Here is a 21,202-nt window from a genome sequence, read left to right as displayed (position 1 = left end):
TTGTAGAGAGCTTAAACCTGCAATAAATCTTTATATTTATTTGAACTGCCTGGAGATCCTGATTTTCCCGCGCTTGACAATTTCCAGCAAAAAACACTGGCCTTGTTTTTTTTGTTGGTAAGTGATAATAACCAGAGGTAAAATTGGCTGCAGCTAAGGGGAAAAAATTGTGGTTTTTTGCTGCCCTTACATCTGGGAGCCCAAGTTATGTCTCTCGACTTTTCTTGGATAGAGTGGAAGACCCTGGTTTTGACAGATAATCAAATGAAGCTTTGAGCATTTTAGGAACTGTGAAGAGAAGGAGAGGCAGAGTCAAAAGAGGAATCAGCCTAGAATCGTTACGTTCCCACAAATGGTCTAAGCCCAATCCCTCTTGAATTCCGTTGACTTTTTATCTATTTAGTACTGAATGTTAATTAATTAGGAATGAGCAATAAATCTGTTTAACTGGAACTTAACCTGTGATCCTGATTCTTTGCACCTGAAAGGAACTCAGAGAGGGATGTGTCTCTCTAAGAGGCAAATACCCAACTGGATCCCTGGGACAGGGGTGTGTGTCCATGCTGCTAAGCCAAACCTCTTCCACCGAACTGACCCTACCGCCCCTCCCAACAGAGTTCCTCTGGCGTTGCGCAGAAAGTCCCCAACACCCACAGAAACACAAGTCGGCGTAGATTGCGGTGTGCGTGCAAGGCATCCGTGGATATTCACATCAAAGTAACCGTCCGGGAGCAGCGAATCGAAATCGCGTGACGACACGTGGAATCATCCGTCGGTCCAGTTGTCCACTGTGCTGACTCCTGAATGATACTGTAAAGAGGATTCCCTGGACAAAGAGAAAGTCTGGGAGTACAGAAACTCGTTGGCCGGACTTAAGTGGGGCGACGGGAGCTTCCTCTCTCCCATCCGTTCTCTGGGGAAGGGCGATCCGGGAATCCTCTCGCGGGGTTGGGAGAGCTGATTATAGACGGTGAAAGGGCTGTTGCCCGGTGTCTGCGATCCTTGACCGGCTATGGGTGGGAGGCGTGGCATCATGGTGGTGGCCGTGAAGTGAGCGGGGAAGGGCTGGTAGGGGACAGTCTCCATGGTCTGAACGCTGTAGCTGGTGTAAGGTGCCACCGAGGTCCACATATTGCAGCTCAGAGGGGGAGGGGGTGGGGGAGGAGGTGGGGGAGGAGGAGGAGGCGGCGGCGGCAGATCTTCCACCCCTGACACGCCTGCAATTTCAGACCCGGAGTACATGCATGCTTCTCGTGGGGTCACCTCGCCGCAATACGGGGGGCTCAACATCTGTTGTTCGTAGGGTGGAGGCGACCGGAAGTAGGGGTCTTCTGCGGCGGAAGAGGTCGGTTCCAGATACGAACGTTTGCAGGGTAAGTCCAGATGCCGGGCCCCTTCTGTGGAGGTGCAAAGAATTCTTTTTTAATTCTCGGTTTTTATTGGCTAGGTCAGGGGTCCCCAATCCCCGGTCCATGGACCGATACCGCGCCACGGCATGCCAGCAACCGGTCCGCATAAACAAGCAAAGGCCCATCCACGAGATGCAGGCATCACACAAAACCACGCCCCCTCCGGTCCGCAGAAAAACCTCTCTCCACGGAACCGGTCCCTGGTGCCCAAAGGATTGGGGACCTCTGGGCTAGATAGTTCCTCATTTAACAACAGCTCACTTAATGACTTTTCAAAGTTACAACGAACAGATCGTCCTTCACTTACGACCACCTCACTGAGCCTAAATTTTCCACGGCTCAGCAAGACCGTTGCTAAACGATTTTTTGGCCCATTTTACGACCTTGCTTGCCACAGTTCTTAAGGGCATCGCTGCAGCTGTTCAATTAGTAGTATGGATGTTAAGCGAGTCTGGCTTTCCCCCATTGACTTTGCTTGTCAGAAGGTCGCAAAAGGGGATCACATGACCTCAGGACACTGCAACTGTCATAAGTACATGCCAGTTGCCAAGCGTCTGAATTTTGATCACGTGACCCTGGGGGATGCTGCAGTGGTCATAAGGCTGAAAATGGACTTAAATCACTTTTTTTCAGTGCTATTGTAACTTTGGACAGTCACTAAACAAATGGTTGTAATCAAGAACTACCGCTAGTCCTTAACTGTGTAGGATAATTTTTTTAAAAAAATTGATCTGGAACATAATAAATTGCTTAAGGAACTTCCAGATCCACAGAATCTCACCACCTTTATTTTATTTTTGTTCCTCAAAGGATTTTCCTCGTTAGCAAAAAAAAAAAAAAAAAAGAGAGAGAGAGAGAGAAGAGCCCAGCCAGGGTCTAGCTCAGCAATGGCGGACCTTTAAGAGACCGGGTGCCCAAACTGCAACCCAAAACTCACTTATGCATCGTCGGGTGCCGGGTGGGTGTGGCCCATTGGGGGGTGTGGCCCATTGGGTGGGCGTGGCTGCGGTGGTAACGGCAGACTGGGTAGGACTAAAAAGTTCAATCAATCATTTCCAACTTTGCAAGATCTTTTTTTTTCCTGCGAGAAGTTGAAATTGACTGATTGATTGAACTTTTTTTTTTTTTTTTGCACACGGCAGTGGAGGCCTAAAGCAAAAAGGTTTTATAAAACCCAGCTGAAGGCCTAGGACTGGGGCGACGGCGCGCGTGCCCACAGAGAGGATTCTGAGTGCCGCCTTTGGCACCCGTGCCATAGGTTCGCCACCACTGGTCTAGCTAATCCTAACAATCTTAATTTCCAGGATTTTGTTCCATCAGCTGAGAATTTCAGTAACTTGGGGACCCACTGCTTTCTTGCATTCAGCCATGACTTTTTACAGACTTTGACAAGGAGCATGCCGCAGTGTTTTGATACTTGTGTTCAAAGGTGTTTTACATTTGCCAGGAGCCCTATTCAGGAGGCTGGGGAAATCTTTCAAGATAAAAGTAAGGGCTTACTCCAGGAATGATTAAAAAAAAAACCAAAAAAAAACCCCACCGGACAAGGAAAAAAAAATCGAGTTGTTCAGAAAATATCTCCTTTCTTATCTGACAGTGTTCTGGGGTCAAGACGTTTTGTTAACTGTTATAAGTTGTCCTGAGATGCTTTTTTAAATTGTTATTATTAGATTTGTAGCCTGCCTTTTTTTACACACACAAACACACACACACACACACACACACACACAAACGGTTAACTCAAAGTAGGAACGATTGCTGGAATGTCTAGTTTAATGAAGAGAAGGACGAGGGGGGACATGATAGCAGTCTTCCAATATCTCAGGGGCTGCCCCAAAGAAGAGGGAGTCAAGCTAGTCTCCAAAGCGCCTGAAGGCAGGACAAGAAGCAACGGGTGGAAACTAATCAAGGAGAGAAGCAACCTAGAACTAAGGAGAAACTTCCTGACAGTGAGAACAATTAACCAGTGGAACAACCTGCCTCCAGAAGCAGTGAATGCGCCAACACTGGAAGTTTTTAAGAAGAGACTGGACAGCCATTTGTCTGAAATGGTATAGGGTTTCCTGCCTGAGCAGGGGATTGGACTAGATGACCTTCAAGGTCCCTTCCAACTTTATCATCATTATTATTATTACTCCTTTCTCCTCCTGTTTCCCCACAAGAATAACCCTGTGGTGCAGTTTGGGTTGAGACAGAGAACCTGGCCCAACGCTACCCATCTGGTTTCCGTGCCTAAGGCAGGACTCAAACTCACAGTCTCCTGATGATTGGCCCAAAGTAAGCCAGTCAGCTTTCACGCCTAAGGCCATAAAAGGTGGGACTAGAACTCACCATCTCCTGGTGATTGGCCAGAAAGTCACCCAGCTGGCCTTCACGCCTAAAGTAAAACTAGAATTCATAGTGTCCTATTGATTAGCCCAAAGTCACTTAGCCAGCTTTCGTGCCTAAGGCAGGACTAGAACTCACCGTCTCCTGATGATTGGCCCAAAGTCACCCAGACAGCTTTCACACCTAAGGTAAAATTAGAATTCAAAGCCTCCTGGTTTCTAAGCCAGCACCTTCACTGTGACACCAGACTGGCTCACTTATGTTGAAAGTGAATGGCACAAATTAATTTATTTCTGACAAAGGGTAGTAGAGCTGGCAATATTAACGATTTAGTTTTCTTTCGGCATAGTAACCATATTGCTGATCTGCCTCTCTGTTCCTCCATCCTGCTTATTCATTACTAAAAATAATCTCATTGCAGTAGCTCAGTTTCCTAATGCTCAAGAACAAGCCAAACAAAAATTAAATAGTAAGCATGCTCTCAATCAGTCAGGAACCCTTAGAGAGATTCAGTATAATCCCAGCTAATGAAGAACCTTTGAGAGGTTCCTGATCCCAACCAATCAAGAACCTTTGGGAAGGTCCAGCACGATCCCAGCTAATGAAGAACCTTTGAGGGGTTTCTGATCCCAACCAATCAAGAACCTTTGGCAGGTTCAGCACGATCCCAACCCATCAGGAACCCTTGGGAAGGTCCAGCATGATCCCAGCTAATGAAGAACCTTTGAGATATTCCTGATCCCAACCAATCAAGAACCTTTGGCAGGTTCAGCACGATCCCAACCCATCAGGAACCCTTGGGAAGGTCCAGCACGATCCCAGCTAATGAAGAACCTTTGAGAGGCTCCTAATCCCAACCAATCAGGAATCTTGGGAAGGTCCAGCATGATCCCAGCTAATGAAGAACCTTTGAGATATTCCTGATCCCAACCAATCAAGAACCTTTGGCAGGTTCAGCACGATCCCAACCCATCAGGAACCCTTGGGAAGGTCCAGCACGATCCCAGCTAATGAAGAACCTTTGAGAGGCTCCTAATCCCAACCAATCAGGAATCTTGGGAAGGTTCAGCACGATCCCAGCTAACGAAGAACCTTGGAGAGGTTCCTGATCCCAACCCATCAGAAACCCTTGGGAAGGTTCAGCACGATCCCAACCAATCAGGAACCCTTCCAAGGCTCTGCAGCCAATCAGGAAGCTTTGGAAGCTTCAGCAGGCTCCTTACCAACCAAAGGCCTAGTTCGTTTCTTTACTTGGATGTCAAAAATCCCAGGCCTGCCTCAAGCCTGACCCTCTCCAGCAGAAGATCCCCTCATGAATCTGTTCAAAAAGATCTCCCCCAGTTTCATTCCCTTGCCTCACCTCTCCGTTTCAGACAGTGGTAGAAGAGCCCAGATTCCCTCTGTCCCGTGAAGGTGTTAAGTGGCAGATCCTGGGCATCTGAGGCGGCAAACTGCATGTGAGCGCCGTTCTCGTACTGGTAGTGGTGGAGGGACTGGTGGCTTCCGTGAGGTGGGCTGAGGTCCGATTTTCCGGAGAGTTGACCGTGTGCGGACACCAACCTCTGCCTCATGATGGTCTTCGAGATCACAGGATACTCTTTGCTGCAAAGGTTAGTAGAAAAGTTTTCACTGGTTTAATGAAGAGAAGGACGAGGGGGGGACAGGATAGCAGCGTTCCAGTATCTCAGGGGCTGCCACAGAGAAGAGGGAGTCAAACTATTCTCCAAGGCGCCTGAAGGCAGGACGAGAAGCAACGGATGGAAACTAATCAAGGAGAGAAGCAACTTAGAACTAAGGAGAAATTTCCTGATAGTTAGAACAATTAACCAGTGGAACTCCTTGCCTCCAGAAGTGGTGAATGCGCCAACACTGGAAGTTTTTAAGAAGAGACTGGACAGCCATTTGTCTGAAATGGTATAGGGTTTCCTGCCTGAGCAGGGGTCCCTTCCAACTTTTTATTATTATTATTATTATTATTATTATTATTATTATTATTATTATTATTATTATTATTATTATTATTATTATTATTATTATGGATCATCGCACAGTCAGCCAGATGTTCAGACTGGATTTGGCATTTTGTCTACCTATCGAGTCCTTTCCCAGGACCTGGGATAGGCAGATGTGGATGTTTTTTTATTATTATTATTATTATTATTATTATTATTATTATTATTATTATTATTATTATTATTATTATTATTATTATTATTATTATTAGGATGAAGTTTTCCCTTGGCTGAGAAACAAAACGTCTCGTTCTTCCTCCTCAAGGGAAAAAAACAGTCCATTTGCCTTTTGAAAAAGCACTTTTGAGGTAACTGTGACCTGGACGACTGAGAATCTCCACAGGCAGTTAATTGGATTATAGGTAGACCTCGACCTACGACCATGATTGATCCTCAGATTTTGGTTGCTAAGCAAGACGGTGGTTAAGTGAGTTTTGCCCCCTTTTACAACATCATCCAGGTCATGGTTGTCCCAAAGGGGCTTTTTTCAGGAGGCCACTGGACTTTCTTGTTTTTCTTTGAAGATGTTTCGCTTCTCCTCCAAGAAGCTTCTTCGGTTCTGACTGGATGGTGGGGAATGGAAGTGTTTATACTCTAATAATTCTCAAGTACCTTAAAATCTTAAAGTTAATAACCAAAATTTCTTCTATACTATCATTGCATTATTAACTTGTTGATGTAGATGGTGAGAACTTATGTAGATAAGATGTGTATCCGGAATATTAGACTTTGGGAGGAATGATGATAAAGGAATTGGGGTCATCTAAAGTGTGGAAATCATAATCATAATCATAATAAAAGTTGGAAGGGACCTTGGAGGTCATCGAGTCCAACCCCCTGCTCAGGCAGGAAACCCTACACCATTTCGGACAAATGGCTGTCCAGTCTCTCCAGTGTTGGAGCATTCACCACTTCTGGAGGCAGGTTGTTCCACTGGTTAATTGTTCTAACTGTCAGGAAGTTTCTCCTTAGTTCTAAGTTGTTTCTCTCCTTGATTAGTTTCCATCCGTTGCTTCTTGTCCTGCCTTCAGGCGCTTTGGAGAATAGCTTGACTCCCTCTTCTTTGGGGCAGCCCCTGAGATATTGGAACACTGCTATCATGTCCCCCTCATCCTTCTCTTCGTTAAACTAGACATACCCAATTCCAGCAGCCGTTCCTTATATGTTTTAGCCTCCAGTCCCCTAATCATCTTTGTTGCTCTTCTCTGTACTCTTTCTAGAGTCTCAACATCTTTTTTACATCGTGGTGACCAAAACTGGATGCCGTATTCCAAGTGTGGCCTTACCAAGACATTGTAAAGTGGTATTAATACTTCGCGTGATCTTGATTCTATCCCTCTGTTAATGCAGCCCAGCACTGTGTTGGCCTTTTTGGCAGCTGCAGCACACTACTTGTATAAGGTTTCCTGCTCGAATAGGGGGTTGGACTAGAAGACCTCCAAGTTCCCTTCCAATAATCTGTATTCTGCGTTCTAAAGCTCAGGCTGGTCTACAATTTTCTCCCTAGCATGCTAGCTGTGGATGTACGAGAAATATTTGATGCAATGGACTCATTACATTGTTTGATGCAAAAGCCTCTGACCTACAAACTCTATTTTCCCAAAAATTAGACCGGGTCTTGTATTAATTTTGCTCAAAAAGACGCATCATGGTTTATTTTCCAGTTAGGTCTTTTATGGTTGTAAGTCAAGGACTACTTTATAGGGGACAGTGGTGAAATAAATAGGTTCTTACTTGGGAATCTGTAACTTTGTAGTTACTTTCAAATTTACTAGATGTAGCAGTAGAATACCATGTGGTATGTGCAAAGAACTGACTGTGAAAGCAGAATAGAATAGAATAGAATAGAATAGAATAGAATAGAATAGAATAGAATAGAATAGAATAGAATAGAATAGAATAGAATCTTTATTGAGAATAGAACAGAGCAGAACAGAATAGAACAGAATAGAATAGAACCTTTATTGAGAATAGAATAGAATAGAATAGAATAGAATAGAATAGAATAGAATAGAATAGAATAGAATAGAATAGAATAGAATATAAACAGGAAGAAGAATAGAATAGAATAGAATAGAATAGAATAGAATAGAATAGAATAGAATCTTTATTGAGAATAGAACAGAGCAGAACAGAATAGAACAGAATAGAATAGAATAGAACCTTTATTGAGAATAGAATAGAACAGAACAGAACAGAACAGAACAGAACAGAATAGAATAGAACACAATAGAATAATAGAGTTGGAAGGGACCTTGGAGGTCTTCTAGTCCAACCCCCTGAAAGGGTTGGACAAGTGCCTGAAGGCAGGACAAGAAGCAATGGATGGAAACCAATCAAGGAGAGAAGCAACCTGGAACTTGGAGGTCATCTAGTCCAACCCCCTGCTCAGGCAGGAAACCCTATACCATTTCAGACAAATGGCTGTCCAGTCTCTTCTTAAAACCTCCAGTGTTGGAGCATTCACCGCTTCTGGAGGCAGGTTGTTCCACTGGTCAATTGTTCTAACTATCAGGAATTTCTTCTTAGTTCTAGGTTGCTTCTCTCCTTGATTAAATCCTCTCTCCTACTGTCATCTCCTACAGAAGGGGTCCCCAACCTCCGGGCCACAGCCTATTCGCAACCGGACTGTGGGCCACTGCAGACATGTGCATGCGCAGCTCAACTCATGCAAGCGATGGGCTGGTGTTTATGTGCGTGTCCACGCAGCTCCACTTGCAGTAGAGCTGCATGCCCAGGTACGTGCGTGCTGTCCTGCCGCTCACGCGAGTCGAGCTCCAGCTGCACATGCACACCTGCCCATCGCTCACGCAGCCCAGTTCCTCTCTCTCTCCCCCCCCCCCAGCCAGGCTGCCAAATTGCAAAAGTTGGGGACCGCTGTCCTGTAGCCTAAATCCCTGGTGTCTTATGTTGTCCATTTGCACTCTCAGCTTTCTTAGCAAAGCATCTGTGGCCTCAGTCCTTCCCAAGGGCCAAACGCTTTGCAGTGTGCAACGTTCTGCAGCGTGCACCATGCTGCTTGGACGAAGGCCCATATGGACTTGGCAGACGTGGACTATGAATCAATGCCATGTGCAATACAGATGGGAAACAGATTCAGGGTGAGGTGTTCTGCCTGGGGCCACCCAAATTTCAAGAACTGAGTTGTGCTGTTAGACAGTAGATCTCCCAGGTTGAGAGAAGTCAGAGGCCGCTGGGCCGAACGGCGGCAGCCAAAAAAGCCAAGGCAATCCTAAGTTGCATTAACAGTGGGATTCAATCAAGATCGCGGGAGGTACTACTACCACTCTATACAGCCTTAGTAAGACCACACCTAGAATACCACACTTGGAATACGGCATCCAGTTTGGACACCACAATATTAAAAAGATGTTGAGACTCTAGAAAGAGTACAGAGAAGAGCAACAAAGATGATTAGGGGACCGGAGGATAAAACATATAAAGAACAGTTGCTGGAATTGGGTCTGTCTCGTTTAATGAAGAGAAGGACGAGGGGGGGACATGATAGCAGTGTTCCAGTATCTCAGGGGCTGCCCCAAAGAAAAGAGAGTCAAGCTGTTCTCCAAAGCCCCTGAAGGCAGGACAAGGAGCAACGGATAGAAACTAAACAAGGACAGAAGCAACCTAGAACTAAGGAGAAACTTCTTGAGAGTGGGAACAATTAATCAGTGGAACAACCTGCCTCCATAGGTTGTGAATGCTCCAACACTGGAAGTTTTTAGGAAGAGACTGGACAGCCATTTGTCTGAAATGGTATAGGGTTTCCTGCCTGAGCAGGGGGTTGGACTAGATGACCTCCAACGTCCCTTCCAACTTTATTATTATTGTTGTTGCTGCTGCTGTTATTGTTATTATACTGCAACCAGTTTTGGTCACCATGATGTAAAAAAGATGTTGAGACTCTAGAAAGAGTACAGAGAAGAGCAACAAAGATGATTAGGGGACTGGAGGCTAAAACATAAAAAGAACGGTTGCTGGAATTGGAAATGTCTAGTCTAATGAAAAGAAGGACCAGGGGAGACATGATAGCAGTGTCCCAAATACTTGAGGGGCTGTCACAGAGAGGAGGGGGTCAACCTATTTTCCAAGGCACCTGAATGCCAGACAAGGAATAACGGATGGAAACTGATCAAGGAGAGATCCAACCTAGAAATAAGGAGTAATTTTCTGACAGTGAGAACAATCAACCAGTGGAACAGCTTGCCTTCAGATATCGTGGGAGCTTCATCACTGGAGGCTTTCAAGAAGAGATTGGACTCCCATCAGTCAGAAAAGGTGTAGGGCAGTGGTGGCGAACGTATGGCACGTGTGCCAGAGGCAGCACTCAGAGCCCTCTCTGTGGGCACACAGGCCATGCCCTGGAGATGGCAACCATCCCTCTTCAACCAGGCGCCCGCTAACTCGCCAAGGTCCCACATGGCCGGATGTATCCCAGCACGCTTGCGCTTGCTGGCCTCGGTGTGCAGAGGTCGATGGTGTCAGGCAGCAGCCGCCCCGGCCCCTGCCTCACCTTGCCCTGTGACAATGGCACCCCCGCCCTGCCTCGCCTTGCCTCGCCTCACCCTGCAGGACAAGCCTCCTGTCCACTGCCCCACCAGCCAGAGACCCCCTGGATCTCCCCCAACCCTGCCGGGCCCCCACAGGCGTCCCTCCCCATGAGCAACATCGAGGTGATCACGCCCACCTTGGCCACTCTCATCCAATCTGCCATGACCACCATAGCCACGCCCACCCAGTGGTCCACGCCCACCTGGCACCCAGCGATAAATAAGTGGGTTTTGGGTTGCAGATTGGGCACTCGGTCTCTAAAAGGTTCGCCATCACTGGTTAGAGTTTCCTGCCTGAGCAGGGGGTTGGACTGGATGACCTACAAGGTCCCTTCCAACTCTGTTATTCTATATAAGAGCAGTTTTCTCCACCTCCAATTGAAAAGGGAAGAAGTGATCATAGAATAGAATAATAGAATTACAGAGTTGGATAGAATAGAATAGAATAGAATAGAATAGAATAGAATAGAATAGAATAGAATAGAATAGAATAGAATATATGGAATAGAATAGAATAGAATAGAATAGAATAGAATAGAATAGAATAGAATAGAATAGAATAGAATAGAATAGGAGATGGAAGGGACCTTGGAGATCTTCTAGTCCAGCCCCCTGCTCAAGCAGGAGAATCTATACCATCTCAGGCAGATGACTGTCCAGTCTCTTCTTAAAGACCTCCAGCCATGAGGCGCCCACAATTTCTGGTGGCAAGCTGTTCCACTGGTTGATTGTCCTCACTGTCAGGAAGTTTCTCCTTAATTCCAGCTTGCTTCTCTCTTTGATCAGGGACCTTGGACATTTTTTTTTTCAAAATTTTCCTTTTATCCCACCTTTGTAATCTTGCCACGCGGAGATCGGTGTCGTCGCTCCCTCGGAAGCCTTTGGCAAACGGGTTATTCTCTATCTTCAGCTGGGTGATCTGTCAAGGGAAAGAAGAAGAAGAAGAAAAAGTTACATCCAGTTTGACACAACTCAGGATTCTTGGTCTGTTGAAGGCAAACAGAGGTTTCATAGCTTTGGCACCTTAAGAACAGGAAAGGTCAAACTCGATCAGGATGTGGAGCCTGTTATAGGTCGTCCTCGGCTTACAACTGCAATTCAGTCCAAAATTTCAGTTGCTAAATGAGGCAGTTGGTATAAGTGGCTTTTGCCCCATTTTTACGAGCTTTTTGCCACCGCAGTTAAGCGAATTGCTGCAGTTGTTAAATGAATCGTGCGATCATTAAGCAAGTCTAGCTTCCCCCACTGACTTTGCTATATATATTAAATAAAATAAACCAAATATCCCCTTCTCACACCCACTCTTGGGGACCTGGAAGGCCTCCCCTCCGGAATTTACTTGACCCAGCATCCCACCAAGATTGCGCTGATGAAATTTGGCAGACAAGGAATGTTGACAGCCCAATTTGGGGCTTTAGAAATAGATAATAGGAATATTACAGCTCCATCTGTTTTGCTTTACTTCCCTCTGCCTGACTCCCCAAAATGGAAAAAAGAAACAGCCAAAACGTTCAGCCTTTGCTATAACCGCCACACAGCTGGTCCATTGCCTGTGGTCTTGGCAGGCCAAAAGAATCCTAGAATCATAGGGCTTGAAGGGACCTTGAGGTCTTCTAGTCCAGCCCCCCCCATCCAAGGAGGAACCCTATACTATCCCAGACAAATAGCTGCCCAACCTTGCTTGAAATCCTCCAAGAATGGCCTGTGGGAAGTCAGCCCCCCCCTCCCCGAGAGAAGGAAATATTAAAAGGGCAGAATATTATATTTCCTCAAAGGATCTTAAAGAGGATATTTAATGTGTCTCACTGAGCTAATCCTGCCATGCGCAAAGAAACTGCATTCAGGGTTGATCTGCAACGAGAAAGGGAACAACAATCTGCCCGTTGTTTGTATGACCGAGTGCACGACAACATTCCAAGAATCACGTGAGCCCGGACGCTGCCACCGTTGGGAATAACATGCCAGTTGCGCCCACATTTCGATCACATGACCATGGGAATGCTGCAATGGTTGTACGTGTGAGTACTGATTGGATATCACTTTTTTCCCCCCACGCTGTTGTAACTTTGAATGGTCGCTAAACAAATGCTTGTAAGTCGAGGACTTCCTCTATCAAAATAACCGTAATGACAAGAGTCTCTGGAGATTCTCCATCCTCCAGGTCACGTTTGTCCCCAAGGTGCTTTTTCAAAAGGAAACTGAACTTTCTTTGTTTTTCTTTGAAGACATTTCGCTTCTCATCTAAGAAGCTTCTTCGGTTCTTCTTCAGTTCCCTTCTCCACCATTCAGTCAGAACCGAAGAAGCTTCTTGGATGAGAAGCAAAACGTCCTCAAGGCAAAACAAAGAAAATCCAGTTATCTCTTGAAAAACCACCTTTGGGACACAGCGATAGGAAGAGGCCCTAAATTATATATTTAATTGTTATCTATCAAAACGATAAGAATTGTATTAACTCAAGGTTTGCAAAAGAGCATATTTTGGGAAAAGAGGAAATCAACTAAAACTACTATGTGGATTATGGATTATAGAAACCAATTGTTCGTGATTGTTTTACAAATGTAACCCAGACAACACACTGTTCACCAATTATTAAGTGATTTATGTTTTATTTTTTAAAATCAATAAAATATATTACAAAAAAATAAAATAAAATGAACAGAGATTACATTTGTAACCTCGCCTGTTCCTTCGATCAACAGAAGGTGGCAGTCTTGAAGCAACCTTGTCTGATCTCCTATGCTAAGGAGGATGGGAGGAAAGGAGACCACTTGGAAATCCCACAGCTGGAACTTGACCCTCCCCCGCAGATGTTCCTCAAGCAATGCCTGAAAAACTATCTTCTTACTGGAGATGAGGGCTTCCCACTCTTAATAAATCTCTGCAGACCACAAAAGACCATCGCTCTCCCTGTAAACCAGCATGGAGCCAAACGTATCTTAACTTGGTTTTGTTTTATTTTTTTTTTGTGATGTTATTCACAAGAAGCGCTTCCCAGCTGCAGCTGGCAGAATTTTCTGGCTAGGAAGCTCTTTTTCCATCTCCCTCTTCCGGGCTTCTCGCTACAAGAGATTTACAACCAAGTTCCCTTTTCCCCTCCGTTGCAACCCGGAGTCCTTCTGCTCTTATTCTTGGTGGGCTAGTTATTTATTTTATTCCCCTTGCATACCCTCTCAGCCCTTGACACGATAGGGAGAACATTAATAGGCCCACAGTGAGTCTTAAAACATATCGTACTAAGCTACTGGAAAAAGTAGTATTAAAAAAAAATCACGAAAAAGGGGGAAGCAAAATTAAGTTTTTCCGCATCCCTCTGAATGCCATCCAGAACACACTACAGGTAACACTTTAAGATGAGTGGACTGTAACTCCCAAAATTCCCCAGCCAGCATCCTTGTGTGGACTCAGGAACACCAGATTTCTCCATTTTTGCCACGATGAAGCTACGATCCAATACTTAAAACCAACATTCCAAGTTAAGGAAGCATCTCTGTTTTGACTTGGCATTTTGTGCACCTTGGCTCCATTTGAGGCAGCCGACTGCTCAATAGTAAAAAATCAACTGCTTTCTTTTTTCGGAAAGAGAACATAAACCCTGTCCAAAAAAATAATCAAAGTCCAAGAAAGCAGAGGCCTACTCTGGTCATAGACACAATGGGGATTCTGGACCACTTCCTGATGTACTCTTATACCACTTCATAGTTCCCATTCACAGGAAGTTCACTAGATCGGGCTTCCCACCCACCCCACAGGGTGGTCCTCAACCCAGGTGCTGATGAACCTCAAGCAAAAATAAATAAATAAAAATCCTGTCACACTGTTAAGGCCCGTGGTGGCACAATGGTTAGAATGTAGTATTGCAGGCTAATTCTGCCCACTGCCAGCAGTTCGATCCTGATCGGCTCAAGGTTGACTCAGCCTTCCATCCTTCCGAGGTCGGTAAAATGAGGACCCAGATTATTAGGGGCAAGATGCTGATTCTGTAAACTGCTTAGAGAGGGCTGTAAAGCACTGTGAATCGGTATATAAGTCTAAATGCTATTGCTATTGCTTCCTTCCTTTCCTTCTTTCCCTCCCTTTTCTCCTTCCCTTCTTCCTTCTCTCCCTCCCTTTGCTCCTTCCTTCCTTCCTTCCTTCTCATGGCGGCGCAGTGGTTGGAATGTGGTATTGCAGGCTAATTCTGCCAACTGCCAGCAGTTCGATCCTGACTGGCTCAAGGTTGACTCAGCCTTCCATCCTTCTGAGGTCGGTAAAATGAGGACCCAGATTGTTGGGGGCCACAAGCTGACTCTCTAAGCCGCTTAGAGAGGGCTGTAAAGCACTGTGAAGCGGTATATAAGTCTAAGTGCTATTGCTATTGCTTCCTTCCTTCTTTCCCTCCCTTTTCTCCTTCCCTTTCTCCTTCCTTCTCTCCCTCCCTTTTCTCCTCCCTTCCTTCCTTCTCATGGTGGCGCAGTGGTTAGAATGTGGTATTGCTGGCTGACTCTGCCCATTGCCAGCAGTTCGATCCTGACCGGCTCAAGGCGGACTCAGCCTTCCATTCTTCCCAGATTGTTGGGGAACTGACTCTGTAAACCGCTTAGAGAGGGCTGTAAAGCACTGTGAAGCGGTCTATAAGTCTAAGTGTTATTGCTATGCTAGTTAAAGTGTCTCACTGAGCTAATCCTGTCATGCTAAAAAAAACTGCACTCAGGGTTGATCTGCAACGAGAAAGGGAACAACAATCTGCCCATTGTTTGTATGACCGAGTGCACGACAACATTCCAAGAATCACGTGAGCCCGGACGCTGCCACCGTTGTGAATAACATGCCAGTTGCGCCCACATTTCGATCACATGACCATGGGGATGCTGCAATGGTTGTACGTGTGAGTACTGATTGGATATCACTTTTTTTCCCCCACGCTGTTGTAACTCTGAATGGTCGCTAAACAAACGCTTATAAGTCGAGGACTTCCGCTATCAAAATAATCATAATGACAGGAGTCTCTGGAGATTCTCTGTCTTCCAGGTCACATTTGTCCCCAAAGTGTTTTTTCAAAAGGCAACTGAACTTTCTTTGTTTTTCTTTGAAGACATTTCGCTTCTCATCTAAGAAGCTTCTTCGGTTCTTCTCCAGTTCCCTTCTCCACCATTCAGTCAGAACCGAAGAAGCTTCTTGGATGAGGAGCAAAACGTCCTCAAGGAAAAACAAAGAAAGTCCAGTTGCCTCTTGAAAAAGCACCTTTGGGACACACCGCGATAGAAAGAGACCCATTTCTTTTATCTCATGTTTGTCTAGGTTTTTGTCTCTCTCTCACTCTCTGCGCAATTAGGCACCAAATGAAGCTTTTTTTTTGCTTTATTCCTATAAAGATGGAAGCCAACGAGCCTGGAACAATCTGTTCCTGGAGTGCCGGGAGAGCAGCTTTGAAGCCGGGGCGCTAAGCAAGCCACGTCTCAACCTCATTTAATGTAGAAATATTACCCCCTCCTCAAGACTGACGTTTTAAGAGGGTCCTCAGGCTGATCCCTTTTTTTTAAAGGCCCTCAAAATGCAGGCGGCTTCTGGACAGCTTCACTTTGCAACTGACAATCCCGCCCCAGGTGAAACAAGTTATAGGGGCTCCGGGTTCCTCCTAGCTGCTGCCTTGATCAAGCTTTTTTTTTTTTTTTGGCCTGTTTTCCGCTAAAGCAGGATCATTCCCCACCCCCCACCCCCAGACCTCTTTTCCTTCTCCCCACTTCTGTATCCGGCCTGGCTTTTTCTAAAATGACACGAACCCTGTCAATTTTTTTAAAAAGCCAGTGCTTTGGATTTCATCAGGAAGCAAGCCGCCGGAGGGGGGGGGAAATAAAATAAAATTCACCGGGCCAGTTCCTTCCATAAATTTAATGGCTCTTTAAGCTTGCAATCCTCTTTTTTTTCCAGGACTTTGGAGGCATCTGGAGGTCTCCTTTTAAAGCCCCCCCCCCCGTAAAAAGGAAGCCAGGCCTGGATTTACCAGGGTCAGACCGATTTGCGGAAGATTCTGGAAGACTTTCTGACTCTCGGTTGATGGACGGTAGCAAATAAATAACGATCAGCTGCCAAGAAGCAGAGCATCAAATGGGTGGGGGAAAATCTTCAAAATATTTTTAAGAAAAAGATAAAGTTTAAACCGCAGATATTCTTGCTGGGTATTATGGAAGATCTGGATATAAAAGAAATGGATTTGATGTTGAACTTGATAACTGCTGCAAGACTACTAGTAGCTCAATATTGGAAAACGGAACATCTGCCCACTATAGAAGAATGGTCACTTAAAGTTTCAAATTTAGCAGAAATGGCCAAGATTTCCGCTTATGTGAAGGACTATTCACAAGAAAGATATATTTCGGTTTGGAGAAGATGGATAGATTATATTGAGAGTAAATATGGGACTAAAAAGTTTCATTTGGTTTTTGAGTAAATCTCAGAGTATTAATGTAGTTTATATGTTATAATAGGTTACTTATTTTTATTTATAATTATTAATATGATGTTATAATTATTGTGTTTAATACTAGTATATTTGTTTAAAAGAGAGTTAAAGGATGTTATAGATTTGTTATCCTAATAGTTGATTAATGTTAGATAGAGTATGGTTATTGTATTGTTAACCCTGTGATTGGCTCTGGGAAGTGGGGGGGGGAGGGAGGGGGAGTGGTTTTGGGGAGGGGGGGAATTATATTGTAAACCTTTTATAAAATTTTCAATTAAAAAAAAAAAGAAAGATTTTTCTCTGTGAAAAGATTTCAGGCTTAAGTTGGGGATGGAAAAACACAGCCCCCCCCCTTCTTCATTGTCCTTGGCTCCAGTTGGGTGCCTCGTGAAGTATAGCAAGAATTACAAGTAGTCCCTGACTTACGGCTACAACTGAGCCTCAGCGAGACGGTTGTTAAGTGAGTTTTGCCCCATTTTATGACCCTTTTTGCCACGGTTGCTAAGTGAATCACTGCAGTTGTTAAGTGAGTCACATGGCTGTGAAGTGAATCTGGGTTCCCCAACTGACTTTCCTTGTCAGAAAGGCCGCAAAAGGGGGATCACGTGACCCCAGGACACTGCAACTGTCATAAGTACATGCCAGTTGCCAAGCATTTGAATTTTGATCATGTGACCACGGGGATGCTGCAATGGACGTAAGTGTGAAAACCGGTCATCAGTCCCTTTTTAAAGTGCGGTTGTAACTTTGAACGGTCACTAAATGAATGGTTGTAAGTCAAGGACTACCTATAAGAAAAACAAAGGAATTCTGTTTTTTTGGGTGGATCGTGCAGGGTGACAGTGAAGGAAAGCCGCCTCAGGCCCAGCTCTGGAACCTGACAGGAGAAACATTTTCAAAATTTTCTTTCTCACTCTGGATTTGCTAAGTCCTCACCGTCTCAGCCTCCCGTCCTTCCGAGGTTGGTAAAATGAGGACCCAGATTATTAGGGGCAAGATGCTGGTTCTGTAAACTGCTTAGAGAGGTCTGTAAAGCAGTGTGAAGTGGTATATTATAAGTCTAAGTGCTATTGCTAGTGCTATCCCAGGTCTGTCTTCATGCTAACTTGCCACAATATTTCAAGAAAGCAGCCACAGGATCAGGGAGAGGGCAAAAAAGTCAAAGCTTGGACCGCCTAATTGTGGCTTCCATCTTGAGGGTTTTGACATAAGCAAAAGAGGGTGGGACTTCAATCATCTGGAGAGGGTGGGGCTTCAATCATCTAAAGAAGGCGGGGCTTCAATCATCTGAAGAGGGTGGGGCCTCAGTCACGCAGAGAGGGTGAGGCTTCAAACACCTGGAGAGGGTGGGGCTTCAATCCTCTAGAGAAGGCGGGGCTTCAATCATCTGAAGAGGGTGGGGCTTCAATCATCTAGAGACGGTGGGGCTTCAATCATCTGGAGAGGGTGGGGCTTCAATCATCTAAAGAAGGTGGGGCTTCAATCATCTAAAGAAGGCGGGGCTTCAATCATCTGGAGAGTGGGGCTTTGATCATCTAAAGAAGGCGGGGCTTCAATCATCTAGAGAAGGTGGGGCTTCAATCATCTGGAGAGGGTGGTGCTTCAATCATCTGAAGAGGGTGGTGCTTCAAACACCAGGAGAGGGTGGGGCTTCGGTCATTTAAAGAAGGCGGGGCTTCAATCTGAAGAGGGAGGAGCTTCAATCATTTAGAGAAGGTGGGGCTTCAATCATCTGGAGAGGGTGGGGCTTCAATCATCTAGAGAAGGTGGGGCTTCAATCATCTGGAGAAGGCGGGGCTTCAATCATCTGAAGAGGGTGGGGCTTCAGTCACCTGGAGAGGGTGGGGCTTCAAACACCTGGAGAGGGTGGGGCTTCAATCATCTAGAGAGGGTGGGGCTTCAAACACCTGGAGAGGGTGGGGTTTCAATCATCTAAAGAAGGCGGGGCTCCAATCTTTTGCTGGTGTCAAAAAACTCAAGATGGCAGCTACAATGATGTGGTCCAGGTTCTGCAGCTCTTTGAAGTGTGGGACTTGAACCCCATGTTCTGACTGCCATTTTGACTTTTTTGACCTGGAAGATATCTCTGGGCAAGGCAATGGACAAATCTTTTCCAATGGCTTCCATTCTAATTCCACTCCCCCCCCCACTTCCTTGACCTTTACAAAAGGCTCCACCTTTTCTTCATGTTCACATTGCAAGAGATTTTATATATGTATTTATTAAAGAAATGTATATGGCCGCCCAACTCACAGATAGGTGACTCTAGGCAGGTTACAACATTAAAACTCCACAACATGGCTGGCTAGGGAATTCTGGGAGCTGAAATCCCCCCATCTTAAAGTCGCCAAGATTAAGAGACACTATTCTAGGCAGTGCACAATATTAAAAACAATGAGCATAATAACAGGTCTCGAATAGAACAATTTCTGGAGAACGTTCCTCAATACAGAGAATCCTAGAATTATTCAGTAGTTAATTTTTAATTTTTTGAGAGCAGGTTTGATTTCTCAGCATTTTGGAGGAATGGTTGGTTAATAATTGGTTGGGGAAGCTGAAGAGAAAATCCCAACAGTGTAGCCTAGCCTGAAATGAATATTACAACAATGAATGGCAACTATTTCCTCCAGGTTGTTGCCAAAAAATTATTTAGATTTTTCCATTAAATCAGCAGGCGTTGAACTGAATTTCAAGTAGAAATTTAATTTGGGGTTTATTTAAACTCCACTCTTGAGAGAGAACAAAAAAAAAAACTGCTTTCGTTTCATTTTGGCCCAATACTATCCTATTAAAAATTCAATGCTTAAATAAGGTCAGAAGAAACAGGGGAAAAAAATTATACTGTACTGCCTACAATTAATTTCTGGACTGCGCACAGCCTGCACATGTGGAAATGACCAAGACAATTGTGGAAAAGAAAACTTCATATTTTTGAGAGTGATAATTCACAATTCACATGAGCTTGCTGGGATGAAGATGAATTGACCCTTTCAGATTAAAAGACATTCTAAAAAAACCTTACCTTGTTGATGTTTAATTTGCATCCTACATCGAATTCACAAAGCAAAAAAAAGGGGTGGGGTTTGAAGCGAACTACAAACCTACCTTATGATTTTGGTAGGATGTCACTGATATAAAGGAGGTTTCTGGAAACACGTGAGTGCAAAAAGCTGTATTCTTTGAGCCAAATGCGTTGTTTTCATCCGCTTTCACTATGTGCAACCTGGGCTGGTATTTGTGCATGGAATTAAGAATAATCTGGAGGAGGAAAAGAAGACGGGGGAAAAAGAGAATTGTCAATAAAAGCCTGTTCTGATAAAAGAAATCATTGGAGCAGAGCAAAACTTAAAAACAATTGAGTTGTTGTTAGTTGCCAAGTCATGTCCGACCCGTTGCGGCCCCATGGACAACGTTCCTGCAGGCCTTCCTGTCCTCTACCATCTTCTGGAGTCCATTTAAGCTCACGCCTCCTGCTTCAGGGACTCCATCCAGCCACCTCATCCTCTGTCGTCCCCTTCTTCTCTTGCCCTCCATCTTTCCCAGCATCAGGCCCTTCTCCAGTGAGTCCTTCCTTCTCATTAGGTGGCCAAAGTTCTTGAGTTTCAACTTCAGGATCTGGCCTTCTAAAGAGCAGTCGGGGTTGATCTCCTCTAGGACTGACCGGTTGGATCACCTTGCAGTCCAGGGGACTCACAGGAGTCTTCTCCAGCACCAGAGTTCAAAGGCCTCCATTCTTTGACGCTCAGCCTTTCTTATGGTCCAACTTTCACAGCCATACATTGCAACTGGGAAAACCATGGCCTTGACTATACGCACTTTTGTTGGCAGTATGCTGTCTAGATTTGCCATAGCTTTCCTCCCCAGGAGCAAGCGTCTTTTAATTTCTTGGCTGCAGTCCCCATCTGCAGTGATCGTGGAGCCCAGGAAGATAAAATCTGTCACTACCTCCATTTCTTCCCCATCTATTTGCCAGGAATTGAGAGGGCCGGATGCCATGATCTTGGTTGCATTTGATTTCAAAGAGGAAGGCGATTGTGTTCCTCTGGGATTGGTGCAACTGTGAAATCCAGTTGAGTCTAGAGGTAAAGGCACTATGCTAGAAACCAGGAGGCAGTGAGTTCTAGTCCTGCCTTAGGAATGAAGCCAACTGGGTGACTTTGGACCAATCACCAGGAGAGGTGAGTTCTAGTCCCACCTTAGGTATGAAAGCTGCTGTGTGACTTTGGGCCAATCACCAAGAGAGGTGAGTTCTAGTCTTGCCTTAGGCATGAAAGCTGCTGTGTGACTTTGGGCCAATCACCAGGAGACAGTGAGTTCTAGTCCCCCCTTAAGTAAGAAAGCTGCCTGGGTGACTTTGCTCTAATCACCCGGAGACAGGGAGTTCCAGTCCCACCTTAGGTATAAAAGGCAGCTGGCTGACTTTGAACCAATCACCAGGAGAGGTGAGTTCTAGTCCCACATTAGGC

General features: G+C 45.1%; 1 protein-coding gene across 1 annotated transcript in view; it reads right to left on the bottom strand.

Annotated features, from left to right (window-relative positions):
• Positions 1-765: 765 nt before the first annotated feature.
• The window catches only part of TBX4 (T-box 4), a 22,707-nt gene continuing 2,270 nt past the window's right edge, over positions 766-21,202 (bottom strand). Inside the window, exons 2-6 of the mRNA XM_015825967.1 lie at positions 19,842-19,994; positions 11,127-11,215; positions 5,098-5,339; positions 3,876-3,881; positions 766-1,394 (exon numbers count right to left, since the gene is read on the bottom strand). Of these exons, the coding sequence (XP_015681453.1) occupies positions 766-1,394; positions 3,876-3,881; positions 5,098-5,339; positions 11,127-11,215; positions 19,842-19,994 (1,119 nt within the window). The remainder of the gene's footprint in view (positions 1,395-3,875; positions 3,882-5,097; positions 5,340-11,126; positions 11,216-19,841; positions 19,995-21,202) is intronic.

Source organism: Protobothrops mucrosquamatus, unplaced genomic scaffold (assembly GCF_001527695.2).
Source record: "Protobothrops mucrosquamatus isolate PMUCROS unplaced genomic scaffold, P.Mucros_1.0 scaffold2903, whole genome shotgun sequence".
In the NCBI taxonomy this organism is placed as follows: domain Eukaryota; kingdom Metazoa; phylum Chordata; class Lepidosauria; order Squamata; family Viperidae; genus Protobothrops; species Protobothrops mucrosquamatus.
The sequence above is the reverse complement of the archived record's forward strand: the minus strand, read 5'-3'. Positions and strand labels throughout refer to the sequence as shown.